The following is a 21,094-nucleotide window of genomic DNA, read 5'->3' as shown; positions in this document are numbered from 1 at the left end:
TAGGTAGTAGTAAGCAGAAAACACCAGGATTTATTTTTGATGATGGTGCTTCTGGCGCGGACGGGTTTGAGATTGTTTGATTTCTCTGCTGTTGTTCGTTTGTAAGCAGTCTCATTCTCGACGCCTTGTGAGCTGGGATTAGTGAACGATTGCGTAGACTTGGGTCGTTGTGTCGGCACCAACATCCGGGAGTTGCAAGTTTACAGCAGAAGGACCATACATACTACTCAGCATCATGGCTTCAACTTTCGACTACTAACTAACCCCGTACAAATGGAGTGCCGAGACGTAAGGAAGTTGCCGATAATCTCATGGTTCAAGCCGCAGTGAAATTCCATCTGCCATGGAGTTGAGGACGGGAGAATGAGATGGCACTTACCTTACCAATTCAGCCACTTACACGAACCTTTGCCTGTCATGATTCCACATGGCGCGTGCAACTTACCCCGACATGCTCTCAATGATGTTTTTCAGGGCTCGAGACACAAGGCCGTATGTATCAGAACATTGTCAACTGTTAAGGGATTCTTACAATGAGAAAGAAGATCGCATTAACAATTCTTAAAGTCGAGAATCACCACCTTCACTACCTACCTGGGTAGATGGGTAAGCGGACACATCTTACTTCTAAAGGAAACTAATGTCCATAAAGAAACATTTCAATTGCTATCTCGCAGACAATGCATCCCGCATCCCGCATCCCGCATCCCACAATCCCAAAAACATACAACAAGATACAGTCATTTTTTTTCTTTCAAATCCTCAAAAGGACGACTAGGTACATCAAGAAACAAAAAGAACAAGAAAAGGCGGGAAATGGGAAACAAATCGGTCGTCGATTGAAGCTTCTCACATAAGAGAAGAACCTGGCACAAAAATTGAAACAAAGTACATAGATAGTAAGATCAAACAGCGCTCAGAAACAAGACATAGAAAATCCCTTGGGCCATTCATTGCCCACCAGATATTAGACAGACCCTTGGCTTGGCAAAAGACAGCGTAGACTGTCGAAACGATAAAAGAAAGGCCGTATAGGCAATAGGTTTTTGTGTTGATGTTCGTGGAAAGAAAAAGAAAAAGGAAAATGGAAAAAGATCTTCCGTTGTGGCAAGCGTTCCAACCCGGGCTTGCAAAAATTGTTCGTCATGAAGTTGATGTGCCCACTAACCAGAAACCAGATCAAGTCCTGTTGTCACCCTGTCTCGTCTTTTGCAAGCAACTTGCACTCGCTGGGCGGCTCCCTGCCCTCGAGCCCGTTGACGGCTGTTGTTGATAGATTTTGTTGGTATTTTCTTGCTCACCCCCTACTCTCTGTCCGTCGTTGAGTTTCGTCATGATCGGTAATATCGCCCTTTGCCCTCTTTTCTCTCCTTCTCATTCGGCTTCCCTCTCGCCATTCCTCTCGATTCTCTTCTCTCTTCCTCACTCGGTTCTCCCATCTTCGTACATCTCGATTCAAATCAGGCCGTCTTCACGTCGCTGCTAAACTCAGTTCGTTGCCTCGATGAAGCCGGCTCCTGCTCCTCTTCCCTGTCCTCCGTCCGCCTCTTGCCCATCCTCTCACACCACTGCTCGGCGCTCACAATCGTCCCGTCCAAGACGCCCGTCACCTGCGTCACCATGTCGAGGCCCTCCTTGGCCAGCACCAGCACCTTTTGCGCACCGTCACGCATCGCCGAGTCGCCGTCCCTGTTGGCATTCTCCGACTGCCTGTCAGACATGGTCGCCAAGCGGAAGCGCTGAGGCAGGCTGGTCAGGTGGCGGCGAACCAGCACCCGTGCGTTCTCGGGAAGCGCGCCGCCGGCGTACTTGGACACATTGTTGATGACGTCTTGTAGCGTCTTGACAATGTCGCCCTTGAGGTTGTTGATTCGCGCGGCGATTTCGCTCCGTGACGGGTTGGGCTTCTGCTCCTTGTCCGCGCCGTCCACGTCCATGGCTTCAGCCGCGCCTGGGTTCTCGGTGGACGGCCCTCCTTCTGACTGTTCCTTCCTCTCTGCCTTTTCGTACTCCTCCAATGCGTGCTTCAAGTTGAGAATGGCCCTGTTCATGTGGTCGTTGGTCCATCGAAGCCAGCGCAAGCAGTACTTGAGACTGCGGAGACTCTCGGCGCTCATGGCAACGCTCAATCCGGACGTGGACATCATCAAGCGGGTCTGCCACGGCTGGCTACCCGGCGGTCTGTGAGTCGCAGGTGCGGTTTCCGAGTAGGCGGGCGATCGTAGATCATCGTATGCCGGCAGCGTGTCCACCGTGCTGGCGGTCGATAAGCGGCGAGGCGTCTTGGATGCGGCCGAGGACAACTCGTCAAGACCGTGGATGACGGGCGACCCATTGGCTTCGCGGTTGCCGCTGCTGCTGCCCTCTCCCGTCCTCCGCCTCTTGTTGGAGCCGTTGGAGTCGGGATCGGAGGTGGGTGCTGGATGGCGACGGCCTGCGCCTAGGAACCATCGAACACCGCCTTCGACGCCCGTGACCCTACCCACGGAGTTGACTGTGTTGGCGATAGGCGTCAAGTAGCCCTCGACGTACTCGGCGCCAGACTTGAACCGCGGGGAGAAGTTCTTTGCGCCACCGTACGCTGAACTGGCGCCGCCAATGGTGGAGGCGACGAGGGGATGGGCGGTCGTAAGCAGGGACAAGAGTGGCTCGGGTTTGGGCGACTTTGGCTTCGTCTGCTGCAGCTGAAAGTTGGCAATGGGCGGGCTCATGGGCGGTAGCGAGGAGGTGTCGGGCGGCGATGATACAAAGTCTGTGCAGGCAGAGATGGTCAGTGATCTAGAGTCTGGACGTAGACAGTGGTTGAGCAATGCATGCGCCATCGTCACTCACCTGCGCGTAAGTCGCCCAGCGCCTCGGCCGCAAGCCGCACGTCTGGGTCATCGAGCGTGAGGCTGCTGGGAGTCGGCGTCCCGTCGTAGATGCGATCTGGCGACGGTGACGCCGCGCTGGCAACGCTTGCAGAGCCGTCCATGTCCATGGCTGTCGCTGGGCTGCCGGCGTCGTGGAAGGGAGGCGGCGGCGGTTGTCGATACGAATTGAATGACGACGCCGCGGGACCATTGAAGGGCGACGGCCAATGGTTCGAGTGCAGCGGCGGCGGGCTGTGAATGCTTGGGAGACTGTGCAGGTGTTGCGGGTTGTGAAGATGCTGCGAGGGGCGGTGCTGGTCGTCGCCGCGCATGGCAACGTCGCCGGTGATGCTGCTCAGCGACGGCAAGGTTGTGCTGTCGCCGTCATGGTGCATCAGCGGGGGGAGCCGGTCGTTGTCGGACGGGCTGGGGAACTGGTGGTGGTTTTGCATGGACGAGGCGGCGGCGGGCGAGGGCGAGGAGAGGCGCTGCGCGTAATTGGGGGGACTGGGGAGGAGAGCCGGGGGTGATGCTGAAGATGCCGCCGCCGACGACGATGATGATGATGATGGTGTTGCTGCTGCTGCTGCTGCTAATGACGGCGCATTCAGAAGCCGCGAATCAGCGCCGCTCAAGCCTGCGACGGTGTCGATAGAGGGAGGAATCGAGGTGATTGCGCTGATGGGCGGCAGGCGAGGTCGTGGCGGCAGCGGTGGTGCAAGTGATGGTCCGAGGGGGGCCGAAGGCGGTTGACGGTTGGCGAGCGTCTGGCGATGCATGGCATGTGATTGCGGCCCATACAAGTAGTACATACGCAGATGCGCAGGAATATGCACGTATGGGAGCGGCGCAATTGGGGGGGAGCGAAGGGAAAACGGCTGATAGTCCGTTCGCACGTTGCGCGCACACACACGCACGCACGCAAGCAGGGCAGGGGTCAGTCAATGGCGGGAATAAAACGCCGGAGGCAATGCTTGTGGCTGTTCTTTGGTGCGGCTACCAGTTGGAGAAGAAGACGAGAAGGAGAGGAAGTGAGAAAAAAAGAGGGTGAGAAAGAGAGATGCTGATTGATGGTGGTAGCGAGAATAGCTTCAAAAGGGCCTCTGCCATAGGGTATAAGGTAAGTAAGGTAAGGTACTAGATAATGAGTGACTTCTGCTTTGGGCCTGGAATGAACACCCAGACGAGAATAGCCAGACAGACGCAGACACAGACACAGACACAGACACAGCAGGGTGGTCTGGGCACGTGGATGGTTGGCTGATGGTGATGACAGCAAAATGGAGGGCGATAAGACGCCGGACGGCAGTTTCACGAGCAGAAACCCGCCGACGGGAGGAGGATGACAGAGGGATATTATTAGATGCCGGTGCCAGGGACTGCCTGAGATAAATACATACAATGGGTGCCAATGAACAGTTATCTCTCTATTGAGGCAGAATGATAGCCGACCACGACGAGGGCAAACAAGGCAAGGGCTGAATCGAGGGAAATGGAGTGAAAAAAAGAGGCGGACATCCACTTGCGCCGAGTCAGTTCGGACGAAGCTGTATGTACTTTTCCCACATGCTTCCACCCCAAACAAGTCCCTGTAATAAGTCGTATTGATTTACACAACGCAGCTTCGATTCCCCTTGGTCGATTACCTACAATCGTTACTACCGGTATGGGTGATCGTCTTTCGTGTTTTCATCCGTTAGACGATCCGTTTGTTGAGATCCCCGAACCAGCGCAATGGTGTGTGTGTGTGTGTGACTGACTGCAATGTACATGGAATTACTCCGCACAGCAGCACATCTGCTGCCTCTTCAACTTGTTCACACACACACACACACCAACGCCAGAGCTGGTGCACGGCTTGCCTTGGTACCTGTACGCAGCTGGTGAGGAGCCCCGGGGCAGGTCAGGCGCCTGGCACGTCTGCAGGGTCTGGACTCTGCAGGGTCCTGGAGAGGCCTGTGATTCTGATTCATGTTCATCCATGGGCGCTGCATGTCTAGAGTACCGGTACCTCCTTCACCGATCTGGGAGCATGTGAAATAATAACATCTGTAAGTTTGTGTTTTGCCTGTTCTTGTCAAGCTGGCATATGACAGTTTACGATATGGCAGAACAAGACGCCGAAATGTTCCATTTCCCAGCGCCAGATGCCATAGTATGAGGTAGGTAGGCATGAGTACAGTTCACTGCCACCCCACTTGGACATTGGCAAGACCTCGCCCCGAATTGTTGTTGTGTTGCGTCCTGTGTGCTCTGCTGCTTCTCGTCCGTCGCCTCTCGACTGGTGGAGCAGAACAGAGACTTGCAATCCCACATGGGAAAATAGCCTGCCGACCTGGATGGACGAAATGGATGGATGGAGGGATGGATGGACGCCTGACTGATTGGAGAAAGAGAGCATTTATCGGCCAATGATCCAGACCGGACCAGCCAACCAGGCCTGTGCCATCCTTGCAGAGGGCAGCACCTCCAGCCATGATGCTGCACACCAGTCGAACCATGGAAGTCCCTGATCCATGGGCTTGGCAGTCCCGTCATCATTGTCATTATTACACTACTACTACTGCATTTTTCATGTGTGCGTTGCCTGCTGCAGTACATTCTTGTATGTAACTGCATCGGACCGGAGCCAGAGGGCGCGGTTACAAGCACCGGCTCTTTTGAGGTTATCCGGGGAGATGAGAATAGAGGAGAGGCATCATATTCTTCTCTCCATCATCGACCAGCTTCAGTTGCTATGAGCCTGTCAGTTGGACTAAAAGCATCCGGCGTCAACTCTGACTCCATCGTCACTTATCTTGATCAATAATTGCTAGATTCGGCATGTGCGTTATCATCCCCAGAACCGCCCACGTACTGCATGTCCAAGTCGCAAGCACGTGCCTGAGCGGTTGCAAACCACAATCACATGCAATGTGACGCTCGTCGCTCCCTTACTCCCTTGTTCCCTGCCCCAACTTTCTCGCTTCCCCACCCAGAGACAAGACTCTTTGCCCTCAATTGCTTTGACGCTCCAAATTCCATGTGCTATTTGGGCCTTCTCTCGGCTTAGAAAATCCTAGCGCGAGACAGCGAGACAGATGGCTTCAGCGCAACGACACATGCAAATGCGTACGTGCAGTCGATGCGGCGATAGTATTCCTGATTATTTCATCGTACTGTCTGTAACTCCAGACATCGCAGCGTGCCCTTGTCCTGATTGGAATGCCCACATCGTCCCGGTGGGGGATTAGGGGTAATTGGGGGCCGCTAACACTTGCCAGACGAGGCTCTAGCTGTTCACATGGCCACGAGAATTCTCACCAAAGGCACGCCGCCGTGTGGGGGAGGTGAGAGAAGCCAGTGAACCCGTCTTGCATCTCCGAATCGACGCTGAGAGAGGGCGACCTTGATCTCTAGCCCGGCCACCGGTCATCACCAGCCACGATCCCCAACAAAGCTTAAAGCCATGGTCGCAACGTACAAGCACAAGTTCGTCTTCCTTGCCGTAAGACGGGCATCGCAATACATAGCCTGAACGGGCTTTTGCACTTGTCTCCGAAACCTGATTCGAGATGCGGGGATCCTGGACACAGCTTTCATTTGTCCAGGTGTAATTGGAGATAGTACGAGTCATCATAGACTCTTGCGTCTGTCTCTGCCATCAGCCAAACAGATCCCGTCGCAACTCGGGTCGCCTCCCAGCTTCATCCTTCAGGAAGTCGTCAGTCTCGACACAGGAACCTCGACGTCTTCCCCAACAACGGCAACGGTTGTGTGTGTCTCAGGCGGCCAAATACCTATTCGCTGAAATGCTCCGGAGCAGCTTCCTGCCACTCGGCACAACTGCTAGCTCACAGCCATCACATGATGCACTTTTACGTCGCCCGGTTGCATTAGGCAGGCCGCACTGTAGGTCGTCAACCAAGTACGGATACTGTACTCCGTGTCGTGGCATGTGTTCCGAGTCGTCCACGGTGGTGTCAAGCTGCCCGTCTTCCGCGCAGCGACGCTACAGTAGAGCAACTATTGGCTGAGGCGTAGGAAGGGCTCGCGCGCAAGGCAAGGCCTGGGAGGCGGATGGCGGTCCCAGCAGCTTGTGTGCCTATCCCACAGAATACCACATGCACTGAACAAAGGCCGTCGTACCAGCAGGATGGCGTTGTGTTGCTCAACAGCGACATCACACGATGCATGACTTTGCCGGTCCCTCCTCCATAGCGACTCGGCCCAGTCTCGTCATGTCTCGTTCAAGTCTCGTCCGGTCTCGCCTCCAGGGACCGCTGTGAGTGAATGTGTGGCTCCTCTGACGCCGCCCAAGCAATCAAATCCTGCCAAAGCAGAAAACACATTCGGGCAGCTCTTAATGAACCGTGTAGAAACAAGTTTCCTTCTTCTCCGCACCGCCAAATCGCTAACTCATCCACGGCTCCGCAGCTGCCATGACAGAATGCCACGCGGTTGCAGGTGAAAGATGAGTTGCACTGTCTAATGGGCGCGTTGAGGAGAAGAGAAGAGAAGAGGAAGAGGAAGCGAGAGCGAATCGAGCTTCATATTGGTCCTGGATTTTTTTTTCGATAGTGGGGCTCCAGGAACAACTGAAAGCAAGCTCGGTGGCACGTGACCCATCTCACGGACTAGCCACCCACAGCCGTAGATCTGCCGGCCACACTTAGTCATCAACCACCCCTGCTGTGCCACTGCTCCAGCCTATCGCAGGCTGCGGTGAGCAACCAGCTGTCCGGTCCAAGTGGCAGCTCCTCCAGACATCGCGAACCAGCTGCAGCCTCGCGCCATCATGCCCCTGCCCTGAACCGCCGCAGCACCACCAGCCGATTCCCGACCGCTTCAGCGTATGCCAGCGCCTTCTCTGGCCCTCGCTTCTCCCTGGCCGGCGCGCCAATTCCCGGATCCGCGCCTCTGAACTGCCCCTCCTCCCCGCCATCTCTCTCCTGGTCGACTCTCCGTCCTCTTCGTCTTCTTAACAATACCGTGACACCGTCGTTGCCATGGCGTCCGCACTCTTCTTCTTAGATCTCAAGGGCAAGGTACTGTGAACTTTCGAGCATCCGCCGAGATGCTGCGTACAGCTAACACGACCGCTTCAGACCCTCCTCGCCCGAAACTATAGGGGTGACATCCCCATGTCCGCCGTCGAAAAGTTCCCCGTCCTCCTGTCAGAAGCCGAAGAAGAGTCTTCAGCCGTCCCGCCATGCTTCTCCCACGAAGGAATCAACGTCCGTAACTCCCCCTCAGGCGGCCCTCAAGCGAGCCTTGGTATAAGCCGAAAAGAAAGCCTTGTCTGACAGCGCGCGCAGTATCTGTACATCCGCCACAACAACCTATATCTCCTGGCGCTGACGAAGCGCAACACCAACGCCGCCGGGATCCTGCTCTTCCTGCACAAGGTCGTCGAGGTCTTCACAGAGTACTTCAAGGCCTTGGAAGAAGAGTCCATCCGCGACAACTTCGTCGTCATCTACGAGCTCCTCGACGAGATGATGGACTTTGGGTACCCCCAGACCACTGAATCCAAGATCCTGCAAGAGTACATCACGCAAGAGTCGCACAAGCTCGAGATCCAGGCCCGCCCGCCCATCGCCGTCACCAACGCCGTGTCGTGGCGATCCGAGGGCATCCGCTACCGCAAGAACGAAGTCTTCCTCGACGTCGTCGAGAGCCTGAACCTGCTCGTCAGCGCCAACGGAAACGTGCTGCGGAGCGAGATCCTCGGCGCCATCAAGATGAAGTGCTACCTCAGCGGCATGCCCGAGCTGCGGCTGGGGCTCAACGACAAGGTCATGTTCGAGACGACGGGCCGGTCCACGCGCGGCAAGGCCATTGAGATGGAGGACGTCAAGTTCCACCAGTGCGTGCGGCTGTCGCGCTTCGAAAACGACCGCACAATCTCCTTCATCCCCCCCGACGGCGAGTTCGAGCTCATGTCGTACCGCCTCAACACCCAGGTCAAGCCCCTGATCTGGGTCGAGTGCCTCGTCGAGTCCCACTCCGGCTCCCGCATCGAGTACATGCTCAAGGCCAAGGCCCAGTTCAAGCGACGAAGCACGGCCAACAACGTCGAGATCATCGTCCCCGTCCCTGACGATGCCGACTCCCCGCGCTTCCGCACCAACATTGGCTCCGTCCACTACGCCCCCGAGCAGAGCGCCATCGTCTGGAAGATCAAGCAATTTGGCGGCAACAAGGAGTTCCTCATGCGCGCCGAGCTGGGCCTCCCTAGCGTGAGGGGAGACGACGAGCACGGTGGCGGCATGACGGGCGGCTTTGGAGGCAGCATGGGCGGCATCGGTGGCAAGGGCGCCAAGAGGCCCATCCAGGTCAAGTTTGAGATTCCCTACTTTACGACGAGTGGCATCCAGGTCCGATACCTCAAGATTACCGAGCCCAAGGTAAGCATAAGCATGATTCGGAACGCCGCCATGTCCTTTCTCTCCGTATATGCTAACGTGTGGCTTTTTCCAGCTTCAATACCCTTCTCTCCCATGGGTCCGATACATTACGCAGTCTGGCGACATTGCTGTTCGTCTGCCTGATGTAGTCTGAGCCAATGGACTCGACCTGATATAAGGTACAAACAATAGACAAATGAGGGGCTATCGGAGAAGGTATATTAATTAAGCGGCGGGCCGTTTGTTCTGCAAACCAGCATTCGAAGATGAGTATGCAAGGGGGGTCTGGGAGCGACAATGCCGTAAATATTTTCATGTAAAGTTTTTTTTTTCTCCTTCTTTTTGATTCAATGTATAGCGATTTAACAGGCTCAGAAAGGCTGGTGCAAGAAAGGAAGAACAAGAAGCGTTACTGCATACATAAGGTAGCCAAGCTAGCACTATTTGTTGGCGAAAAGGGGGGGGAAAGGCAAGAAGAAGGAAAGGGGACTACAGTAAAAGGGCGCGGGCTTTATAAATCATAGAAGGGGAAAAGCACCTCCGCCAATATGCTGTCATCACTTGGAGAGGAAAGTAGCAGCTGGATGAATATAGGAGTGAAATGCATTGAACTTTGCTCACTATCTCCTCGAGAAGAAGATTTTCCGCCCCGCTTTCCATGAAGGTTATTGAATCACAATCATGATGACGGAGACAAGAAGCAAAGATGAAAGGGGAAACAGCAGAAGATCAACAGATGAAAGCAAGCTGCCAACATGAACAGAAGAAGAAGAGTCAAGAGGAAGAAGAAAAATCAAGAGGAAGAGGAGGATCCAGCTCCGCGGGGTACTGTTGCTATAAGCTGAAACGTATGAGGTACTGAGCATCGACAGGCTTTGGTCGACGAGGATTGTCCAACGTGATTTAGGTGAAGGGGAGGGGGAAGACAAGAACGAGAAGGACAAAAGAACACAAGAAAGGTAACGTGAATCAGCAAAATCAGAAAGCAAGACAAGCGCAAACTACTAACAAAGAAAAGCAACAAGAAATGACGAGCAAAGGGTCCCAAAATCAGCAAAAGTCCACCCTTAGAGACCAGTCTGCCGCTTGCTCTCCCGGATAATCACGCGCCTCCATTCCATGTTATAGAGGTACTCCACATTCGAATACGCCTCGTTTTCGGGATCAAAGAACACGGTGACGAGGAAGCCTCGCGGTTTTTCCAAAGCGGAACGAGCATCTGGAACGCCGGTCAGTGTCTCGAAGTATCGCAGCTAGGCAAAGTGAAGGTAGAAGAGGAGTCGAAACAGACAGACACACACACACACTATGGTACCAGCAGAAAGCAAGAATGAAGGGAGTGTGGGAGGCTACTTACATCCTCTGGGAGCTGCAGAATGATGCCACTCTCCATTGCGCCATCTGCGCCCATCTAAAAATATACGCCTTGCTGCCTCTTCTCCTTCGGACGCAGCTTCGCTGAACGCCATCAGACCAAGTATGATGGGAAGCTCTCCCGAAAGGCCACGCGATGGGCCCGGATGGTACGGATTGCGGTATGTCTCTGGCACCAGGCTCGGCATCCAGCTGGGACTTGATCCCGCGACGAACTTGCACATGGCTCCACCCTGACTCGCGAGGCTGTCCGGATGGACTGCATGCGATACCCCCTCTTGATCTCGCGGATGATGGAAGAGCAAAGGGACCCGGGCAAGCCCGCTGGCGGACAAAGGGTCTCCGATGAGGATCGCGATCGGGAGTAGGGGGTTGCAGGAAAATACTGCGAGCTGCTTGTATACGACCGCACGTTGGTAGTTTCCGTCATCGGTAAGCATGTACAAGTTGTTCAGATGGCCGGGAGGCCACGCATTGCGAGTTACGTCGAAACCGTCTCGATGCCACCGATATCCAGGAGCCTCCGTAACTTCCCCATTGTGATATCTCATAACGGTGCCGATAGTCTCGTCTGCAAAGCCTCGGGGCTCAGAAGGCGGTTCAAGGTTGTACCAATCATCTCCTTTGTTGTGGCTGTCGTCATCGCGCACAATGAGTTCGTTGATCACAAACAGAAAGCTGCTGGGGTCGTGGTTGAGCTGGTGATTGCTGCTACTCGCGCTGGCTTTGTGCTTGCCATTACCCCCCGCATGCTTATGTGAGCCTCCGGCCTATGATAGAAGACGACTAATTAGGATACTGTATGTTGAGTCGAAAAGTCCGATAGAGAACTCCGAACATCCCTGCCATGTAGGGCCAGAAGCTCAGAAGAATATAACATCGCGAAGAGCAATGATACTCACCGACATGGATAACCACTGCTGCTCTCAATAGTAGAAGCCTCCGTGGTCGTTGTTTCAACGGCTGTTGAGCTCAGAACGGTTGGCAGGTCGATAACATCGCTTGTTCGTGGGAGATGATACACGGTGCCTCGAGAGCCGGCGTAGAGTCCCATATTATCAACTCCGCGCTGCTCATGTCGACTATCTGGAGCCTCCAAAAGACGCCACAGCTATCGCTGCCCAAGGCCAGCTATCAAAGGTCTTCTTCCGCTCCCGGTCAAGTTAGGCTCAGATGCTACGTATTCAACGTTACAGCACGATGAAAGCAGTTGGCCACTAGTGATTCAGATCGGGCCAAATGAAGATGGTGTTCTGCGCGGGCAGTCGCGGACTTTGCGGCTCAAACCCTCTTTGCGTGGAGGACTGAGGACGAACGTTGACGTCGACATACATAAGTGGTAGCGTCTCGTGAACGCTCGTTGCCGAACCGGTGAGAGCAAATTCGATGCCATTGGATCGCCGAGGTCCCCCTTATGCTTCGTTTTATCAGCCATCGCTCCTCGTCCTCTGTGCTTGCAAAGAGTCCGTTGGGCTCACTCTGCGTGTCCCACGACTGGCAGAGCAGCAGCCGAACCCAACATGGCTCTCTTATTTTTATCAACCCCAGTCCCAGTCTCTCCCCAGGTTGTGAGAGGAGTACAATAGGCCGGGATAGGATGTTAAGCGTACTGCCTGTTCCTTTTGTAATCACAGGTGCCATAGGCTGGAAATCCCGCTGGCTTGTACTCCCACGCCACCCACAGGTGGTCGTCCGCGGGCTCTTGAGGTGCTCCTGTCGGAGGACATGGCCCGTTTGTCCCCGTGGGCCAATCTAAGCTTGGAATTTGTTCCAAGCAACTCGACCACCACCACTACCACCGGTGGTCGTCGTGGACCAATAGCTGGAGCCTTTTGGGGGACCGGGGCAAAGAGGACCACGGGCCTTGGGCTCGTCATCCTCGGAGCCTATCACTGCTCATTGCGCCATGTGCTGTGTGGTAATAAGACTGCGGTATGGGGGTTCCCAACCATGGCCCCCTCGGAGGGAAAATAGCGGCTGTTGTTTGATGGCATCCCATGTAAAGCACCCATCATGCACGACGTACAATCCCGGTCTCATCTCCCAAGTGTGGGGGCCTGAGGGGGAATGTATGCAATGAGAGAACCGTGTGAGAAATCTCAGTTCGAGGCAAACGCCGCATTGTCAAGGGGTGCGACAAGACGCCATGTCCCAACCAGAGTAACACCGGTAGTGCTAGCCGAGACTTGGGGCAAGTCATGTCCATTCTGTGGGAAGGAAAATAGCAGAGACAGCAGTATATCGGGAGACAACTAGGCCGTGTAACAGAATCGCCATTCGTCGGGGTCTCAGCAGCCGAACAGCCAGTTATAAGACGACAAGATCTGCGGCCCTGTACAAGTGGAGGGTCACACAAAGTCTGGACACTGGCATTAGCCTCTTGCCTGATACTGGTGGGAAAAAAATGTCGGGTAGAGCACTGTCCGTTCCCGAGGGTCCTTTTCTCACTTGTCCTCTTGAATATGAAAGCGTCAAGCGATTCACATAAGCAGGAGGGTTTCATGACATCGATGGGGTAGACGGAGCCAATCTGCCGAAACACTGGTGGAAACGTACCATTTCCCAGTCGCGCTCCGGTTGATGGCCGTACTTCGTATCCCACGCATCTTTGCAGTGATGTGAATATCTGCATTGTCGTGGGTGATTCTAAGAGCCATCCAAAGCACGGCAAGCCACAATGAATCATCGTGCGACTTGACATACAACCGCGATGCATAGACAAGTCGAATTCGCCGATCAAGCGGTGAATGAGCAGCGTAACCAAGCCTTCACTGAACTGTTAGTCAAGGGCTACAACCTTGCTGCACTTTCTGTCGGCTTACTCAAACGGTCCCAGAACCTTTCCCCCCAATGAACAACATGAGAGGGCACCGTGGCTGTCACCGGCGGCGGAATGAGATGCAAAGTATGATATCACGACTCATGTGATAGGCAGTGAACCCGATGGAGGATGTGATGCGCATTTCAACGGTCTAGCAGTGCTCGAAGACGGAGAGATTTGAAAGAGCCCATGGGCCCTTCGCGCCTATAAACAGGAGTAGGATGTTTGAGCGTGGAATATTTACGATCATAAAGACAAAGAAAGAGAGATATAAGGGGATTCTCCCGGGCAAAATCACGGACGGGTTGCCTTAATTTTGGTTGCCTTGCTAGGTACGACAAGCTGTGTGGTCCGCGAGCACTGTGGATCCAAGATGAGGCTCGTCGCTTGGTTACGCATGTGATATATGCCTTTTTTCTCTTTTGCCGCCCAAACTCCCAGTGGTGGCTCCTTTTGCTCCGGTAATGGTGTTATCCCACCTGTGGTTGCTAGGAAGACTTGATGGCGAAAGCAAAGGAGAAGGAATTGCGACGTCGCTTCAACCCGACCGACGGGCTTTCTTATGCGGCGCCGAGGAGTCATCGGTATCGGCAGCATCTGAGGCAATGCCGAGTAAGTAGGTTTTAGCCTCTTGGATCAACCGCTTTTCCCCCAGCCTCACTGTAACGGCGGCTTTATGCCGCTCGCTAATGCCGCTACCGGAAAGAATCCGTTCGTCTTCTGTGATGGAAGTTGGATATCGCGACGCAAGGGTATCAAGCGCTCTGATGAGTATGGTATGCTGGATCTCGTCGCGTTTCCGCTTGTCAGCAATACTGGATGGGTCTACCTTTCGAACGGCCTTGAGCAGCGATTTCAGCTGATCCTGGAGATCCTCTGGTATCTCGCTAAACCTAGCCGAACCAGTCAACGTGCCGTCTGAGTTAGGCTCTTCTGATTCTCGCTCCAGCACAAACGTGTCCTCGAGTTCATCCGAATCAAGATACCCTCGCTTGTCTACTGTCAGCCCGTGTCGTGGAAGAAGGGAAAGGGGCGGGGAAAGAGGCGCATAAACAAAAACTCACTGCTTTCTTAAGCTGCTCATTTGACAATCCTAGGCTAGCTACCACGGATTCCTCGACCAGACTCCATGGAAGCTCGACAACGTCGTAACGAGAGTGCTTCGACGTGACGTAGCCGTAGCGACGGAGAAGCTCCGAGTTGGGGTGCGGGCCGTAATAGTTGAAGATTTCTTCGCCAGCCCTGATGGTTCTCAATGCCGTCACAGTAAGAGCGTCATCTCCATAATTGACGTGTGCCTGTAGAATAGCGCGAGGTCAGTTGATTGCACAGCAATTGACAGGCAGACTTGTCATGGATGGCATCGCACGTTATACTCGGCATCAGCATTGAGAATGTCAGCCATTGGCACCATGCCCATCGTGGACTTGGCCTCGCGCTCCTCGACCCATTCTTCGGTGTCGTTTTCGTCTTCCTCGTCCTCGTTCTGGAAGTCGAAAGCGTAGGACATGATGGTGCTTCCCATGCGGTGAGCCAGCTGGATAAGATCCTCGTCACTGTAGGTCTGGCTAGTTGGGAAAAGATGATGGTTTGCACGGACGACTGGCAGGACTTTGTCTTGAAACATCTTCTCTGCACTCTCTTTGCCGACTTTTGACCGCGTAGCGCTGGCCTGTAGTTCATCAAGCTCCGCATCGGTCCAGAACATGGGCGTCTCGAAAGACGCAGGAAGAACGTCAATGTACGGCTTCCATTTCGACTCGCTCCCCTTGAAGTACTCGTACATCATGACAATAATCAGCGTGCTCCAGGGATCTTGCTGCGGCTTGTCGTCCACCTCCATGGCCGTATCCTGGCTGAAGAGGTCGGGAAGCTTCTCTTTCAGCTCGGACGTCTCCGAGCTGATGATGCCGGTTCTTGGTACGGTAAACAAGACCGTATCAGCAGGGATGTCCTGAAGGGCCACTACCATGCTACTGTTAGTCAATCAGAATGACATGTCGAATTATCGGCTCACGAACCTATACCGCGGCCTGCATTTCGTTCACGGAAATCAGTGATCTCGATATTCTCATGGAACGTTGACCCGGGGAGCGCCTTGAACCACTCAAGGAACGCCTTCGTTTTGCCGTCAAAATCAGTGGCAGACATTGCGAAATCCAGCTCAAATATGCACGAAATCCAAGATCAAAGGGAAAAGTGCGAAGATTAAGAATCGTTGGTGTTTCAGACTTGAAAGGTAGAACCTTTCGCGAGAGGCAAGGGCAAGGCATATCATCACAGTACGGATGTTCCACGGTAGGCGCCGTAAAATTTTGCTCGCACGGAGTACCCGAACAGCAACCTGGTCTAGCGCAGGGCCTCAGTACCTTCCGACGCCTCCTTCCTTAATGGCTGAGCACCACCATCACCAGATCTTTGTCCAACTTCTTCTCTCTTTTAAACTTCTCTTCTTATTATACCTTACCACTTCTACACAAATGCAGAGGCAATATTCAGCGGCACTGACAAAATTACAGATTCTGAGGTAGCAGCCCTCTTTATTTGCTGCTTCTTGAATGGTTACCTCAAATTGTCTGTCAATATGAGGAGTGAGTTTTTCAGATTCTATCTTGTTCTCGCGAGGCAATCCTCCTTGTTAGTTCTTCCATGATGCTTTTTTCCGTCGGTGGAAACGCGTACTCGGCAACTTGAGCCCTCTTCCGGATGGCATTCCATTGACCAATTCTGGCAAATTCTTTGCTTAGTCGTCGACCTTGACCTTCTTGTTGACTTCTCTCTTTTTGGGTCGCAGCCACTCTTCCATACCCAGGGGCCAATATACCCGATTCTGCTTCCCCCCCATTGCGCATTCCTCTGGACTGATCGCATTTACAGCGTATACTCCGTTCTCATCCGAAGGGTTGTCTTTCTCCGCCTTCTTGGCCCTTTTCGTCTCCTTCTTGGGCTCGTCGTCCCTTTCGTAGGGAACGATGTCGTTGAAGAGGTTCCATCCCGGGAGTTTGAACGTCCTCATCAGCTCGAAGACGGCCTGCTCCTTGTCCTTCGCCTCGATCATCAAGTCCATGTCTGGAGCACAAGGCGGTAAAGTCTTGACGCGCGCTGAATGCTTGCGTCGGTCCCTCGGCGTGACGGCGTCTGCCACCGGCTCGCTATAATGCATCTTCTGCTTGATCTTCTTCCTCGTCCACGTCTTAGCGATGCGGTCGTACAAGCTTATGATATCCTGAGTGCCCTCGCGCATACTGGCATCGAAGACGATGTTGTGATGGTGATAGTCCAACACCAGGGGGATATTGAGTTCCTCGCAGATGGGTAGCAAGTCATGGACACTCCAAGAGACATCGTCATTTTCCAGAACCAGTCTCTTCTTGACTCCATCTGACAGCTTGGCATAATTCTGGCGGAAGCGATCCAAAGTAGCCGCCTTGTCGCCATACACACCGCCCATGTGCAGGATCATGACGGCGTCTCGGTCTAGCTGCTCCGGCAGTTTCAACAGCGACAGCATCTCATGATGATATTCAAGGTCCCTGAAAGCTGCGTCTACAACTTCCTTGCGAGGGCTAGCAATCTGTGTATACTGACCAGGGTGTGTTGTGAGACGATGACCAAATTCAGCAGCTACCCTACCCGCTTCAGCCAATACATCGGCGGCGAAGGGGGCGAGTTTGTAGCCATGCTCCTCGTGGCTCGCAAAGGGGAACATCTCGCTGCTAAGTCGCATGAATCTGATGCCGTACTTTTCGTTCCATCGCAGCATCTTGACAATGTCTCTGGCGTTTGCGAGCCCCAGCTCCTGAACGAATTTCATACCGCGCTGGGCATCTGGCGGCTGTGTCTTATCAGGCCGGTTCTTCGTGCTATGCTCGGGCTGTGTTGGGTCTTGCAGAGGATGCCTGTGTTCGATTATCGAGGCAATCCGGCAAGTCCGAGACGAAAAGACAGGAGGGTTAGCTGCTCTGAGGTATGTGTTGAGACAAGCCTATTTGACCTCGCATTAGCTTCTGCTGCGTGTGGATTGTAGAACGTCATCTTCTCAACCAAGGGCCGTTCAATAGTTGGCAACGAGTTAGAGTTAAAGGCGTCATGACTCACATATCCCAGCCGGCCTTCCCACGGCAAAGGTAGCACGTCGCTATTCACAGGCGGTGCCCTCCTCGCACTTCGTTCGACAACTTCAGCATCTGCTTTTTCCTCGGATGCATCAGCCGCTTCCACATCGGCGTCCAGCCCCGCGTCTACGCTGGATGTTGTTACGGCTTTGGTCTCAAGCTGTTTCTCACGCTTGACCTTTGACTGTCGCAATATGGCCGGCCTTAGTTTGAAGGCCTCTTCTCGGACCTTTTCGGTGTCGCACCTGGACAGATCCGATGTTTCCACGGCCAATCGCTGAATCTTGACTGCGCTTTGAAGCTTCATCCCCATCTCCCCGAGTTCCCTCATGGTACGCTCGAATGCTTCCTGAGAAGCCCCTGGACTGACGACCGTACCCATGATCTCTTCCGCCCGGTCTCCCCGCAGGGAATCATCGTGCTGCTGGCTGGCAGCTTTATTGACCCTTCTGGAACTCCGCCTCACTTTGGTTGCAGGCTGCGGGTCGGCAACCGCAGCGTCGGCTTTCTTTCTCTTGGGTGCCATTGCATGGGAACAACGAACGAGTATGCGCGGCTGAGGTACTGCCAGTCGTGAGATGAGTGGAAGTCGTCGGAAGCCACCAAGTAGCGCCACGGTGCTGAGTTGCAAGAACAAAGGACGGAGCGGGATGTGTCAGGCACACGAAGCACCTCTCGCCGGGGCCTTTATGTCGGGAGGGCCGCTGAACATGGATAACTCGAGCGTGTGTGTGCTGATCGATGCTTGTGGCAATCAGTATGAGGACAGCGACCAATGCGATGTGCTTGTTGCGCGGATGGTTTGCGGCACAGAATGCATGACCCGCGAAGGGGGAAGTGGGTGAGACCAAAGACAAAGCGAGGACAAGACAACGGGCAGAACAGGGTGCCACAGCACTGCCTGATGCCTCGATCCGTGCCCAGACGCCAGATTCATCGATTGAAGGCGATGACCCGATGAAGTCATCAGCCACCCATTCATTCGATCGGGGATCGTGCGCGGGTGGATACGTACCAGCTCCACTGCGAATGTCAAAAAGGGCGGCGGGCGAATGGCGATGCGGCTGCTGTCTCGAATGCGGAATCTGGAATTGCAGTCTTGTCTTCTGGGGATCTTGCATCTGCTGGGGCAAAGTTCCAGGCTAGGCCGGGTTGAACGATTGCCTCTGCCGGAGTGACATGCTCAGCTTAGAAGCAGAGAGATCTCGTTCTTGTCTGGGCTTCGACAAACAGCATTACCATACAAGATGATCGAGCTTCCTCGAGCTTCTAGCGTCAACTCTACTTCTGTGGTGATGGGTTTTGCTGCACCACCGCATCACGCTGATGTAACCCTCCTAGCCTCCCCTTGCCTGTGCCTGGTGGCACGGAGCAGTGCTTCCGAATACTGTGAGCAGCGAACAATGGAATACATGTATGGACCCGGAGCTCAATATCCGCTATGACTGCCAGCAAAGCAACACCGAAAAGACACGGGAAGAGAAGAGGCGGGCCATCCAAGGCGGGTTGCATGACTTGGCCATGGCCAATGCTTTGGTCCTGTCAACTCTTATCCGCTCCTTCGACGTCCAGTCTCTCGACAGACGGGCACAAGAGATTGCTTCGCACGGCCACCACATGATATTGTATGGTACGCTGGACAAGGGAGGCTTCGGTACCGGTTGCCTTACCCTAAAGTTACACCGCATCAGCACTATCAAGCAGTGGTCCAGGTTCCCCGGAATCGCGAAAGGCGTACAAGAACGGCTCGGTTTCGCTGCATTGCCTAGTGGGCGCTTGAGGTTTGTTGACATATGAGCTGTGGTTGAACGAACAGTACGAGTGTTACCGCAGGCGCCGTTCTGCATCCGTACTGTAGCCCTGATGGAATCAGACGTGGATAGGGAGGTTCATCACCAGTTGTCATTCACCATCTGTGGTCCATCTAGGCTGGCACTGGGAGCACAAGCGCAGATCTTTGCCGTGGTAGTGATGGGTTTAGCATGGCGACTAGCCGTAGCTCGGTCGGAGAAGGTGAATCCAGTTGTGTGGAGTTGTAGGGGACGTCGGGGTGCTTATGTAGGCTGAATGATGCGGTGGTACGACAGCTTACTAGGACCGTATGCATTGGGGATACCACAGCCCATGTGAGTGAGTTTTTCGTTCTTCCACTGACCTGATGTCATTGTTGGCTTCCAATATTGACGTCGAGGTTCTCGTCCAGGTCGGCCTTGATCGTTTCAACTGGCGGCTGAAAGATCCCTTGCGTTCCCTCTTTGAGCTCTGGCCAGCCTTGAGACGCTCCTTGGGTGCTTGTGCGAAGAATCACATGCCCCGTTTCTCGTTCTCCGTACTTGCACATGCAGACCTCACCTCATCTCGGCCGCCCACGTAATAGTCGCTACTAGGCTAATCAGGCAATGATAGGTCATCGCAGGGTCCTGGATGGGGAGAATAGTAGTAGTAGTAGTAGACGAGGGTTGTCGTGATCCCTCCCCCTTGTCACCTGTCAGATATCAGTCAACGGAAGCCATGCCATCTGCGCGTTGTAAGTAGCAAGCTCGGTACTTGCATGTACCAGAACCGGCTGACAGGCCCCGATTCTACCTCATCGATGCCCTGAGAAACACGTGGAGCGGGCTTTTGGGAGCAGTATTACCGAGTACCTAGGCATCGTACTGCCAGTACGGAGTACTAGTACTACTAATTGAAGTGTAAGACATTGATCCCAGGCTCGGCATGTGAAGGAATAGTGGATAGTATGGGATGTGACGATTGATTCTCCCTGCAGCTGCGAGAGTCCATCGGGTTGCTTTGCTGGCAAGCCGTAATTTCATGTGTGAACTCGTAAATCGACCTATAATACACATAGCCTCTTTGGCCATAGTTGGCGCTTCATGACCTGTAGGTAATCGTGCATTCACGACGCAGGGCGAGGCTGAGCTGACCAAATCGTACACCAACTTGTAGTTGTAGGCGGACAATGACAAATGGAGACGAGGCCATGCAGCCAGCCAGCTGCATACATACAAGGGTGATGATGGACAGTATCGGAGTGTGATTTGAAATAGTAGAGCTGTCGCCAACTGCGCCAAAAGAGTCTATTTGCTCGCCAAAAAGGCAATCAGTCACTTCCGCTGCGCGAATCGAAATCGAGGCAAAATGAACATGGGTGGTGTGAGCTACCCACGGAAGAGCAACTCCGCGTGTTCCGTTATCGCCTGGGGTCCCTTTGCTGATGCAGAGCATGTGGAATTTGGTCCCGTTCTCTGGTGAGGTCAGAACTGTGCGTTGATAATGAGCTGTGTATCGTCTAGGACCTACGAAAAGGAGTTGCGGAGAGTATTAGTGGTTGCTGGACTAGGATGAAGGCTTCATCAGAAAGGGCTGACATCTCTGTATGTTATACTAGTACTTCGCATTTCGAACCTGGAGATCTCAACAGAGCAGTCCTGTAGTTCAGGTTTGTATGCAAAAGGTTGATTATAGTGAGACGGAGAACGGGAAGGATCTCGCCAATTTGTTCCCATCACAGGTCGATCCTCGTTACTAGCAGCACGGGGT

General features: G+C 53.9%; 4 protein-coding genes across 4 annotated transcripts; 1 reads left to right on the top strand and 3 right to left on the bottom strand.

The window, feature by feature from the left end:
- Window positions 1–1,460: 1,460 nt before the first annotated feature.
- BBK36DRAFT_1137856 (Opi1-domain-containing protein) lies at window positions 1,461–3,631 on the bottom strand (the record flags this gene model as incomplete). Its single annotated transcript, XM_024893202.1, has 2 exons — window positions 1,461–2,752; window positions 2,833–3,631. 2 exons carry the CDS (start codon window positions 3,629–3,631, stop codon window positions 1,461–1,463), a joined length of 2,091 nt encoding a protein of 696 aa, XP_024752739.1.
- Window positions 3,632–7,817: 4,186 nt separating this feature from the next.
- BBK36DRAFT_1187037 (putative clathrin assembly protein AP47) lies at window positions 7,818–9,395 on the top strand (the record flags this gene model as incomplete). Its single annotated transcript, XM_024896518.1, has 4 exons — window positions 7,818–7,879; window positions 7,940–8,068; window positions 8,150–9,241; window positions 9,315–9,395. The coding sequence occupies exons 1-4, from the start codon at window positions 7,841–7,843 to the stop codon at window positions 9,393–9,395; spliced, it is 1,341 nt and encodes a 446-aa protein (XP_024752738.1). The 5' UTR covers window positions 7,818–7,840.
- Window positions 9,396–10,308: 913 nt separating this feature from the next.
- Window positions 10,309–11,523, bottom strand: BBK36DRAFT_1137854 (hypothetical protein; the record flags this gene model as incomplete). The annotated part of the gene is made up of 3 exons (XM_024893201.1): window positions 10,309–10,460; window positions 10,599–11,385; window positions 11,518–11,523. 3 exons carry the CDS (start codon window positions 11,521–11,523, stop codon window positions 10,309–10,311), a joined length of 945 nt encoding a protein of 314 aa, XP_024752737.1.
- A 2,451-nt stretch (window positions 11,524–13,974) lies between these two features.
- Window positions 13,975–17,897, bottom strand: BBK36DRAFT_1187024 (UV-endonuclease UvdE; the record flags this gene model as incomplete). The annotated part of the gene is made up of 6 exons (XM_024896517.1): window positions 17,535–17,897; window positions 16,261–17,421; window positions 15,454–15,542; window positions 14,806–15,292; window positions 14,501–14,734; window positions 13,975–14,427 (listed from the first exon to the last, which is right to left on the bottom strand). Exons 1-6 carry the CDS (start codon window positions 17,880–17,882, stop codon window positions 13,975–13,977), a joined length of 2,772 nt encoding a protein of 923 aa, XP_024752736.1. The 5' UTR covers window positions 17,883–17,897.
- Between the last annotated feature and the right edge of the window lie 3,197 nt (window positions 17,898–21,094).

This window comes from Trichoderma citrinoviride (assembly GCF_003025115.1).
Source record: "Trichoderma citrinoviride strain TUCIM 6016 unplaced genomic scaffold BBK36scaffold_2, whole genome shotgun sequence".
Taxonomy (NCBI): Eukaryota; Fungi; Ascomycota; class Sordariomycetes; order Hypocreales; family Hypocreaceae; genus Trichoderma; species Trichoderma citrinoviride.
This window is presented reverse-complemented; position numbering and strand designations above follow the sequence as displayed.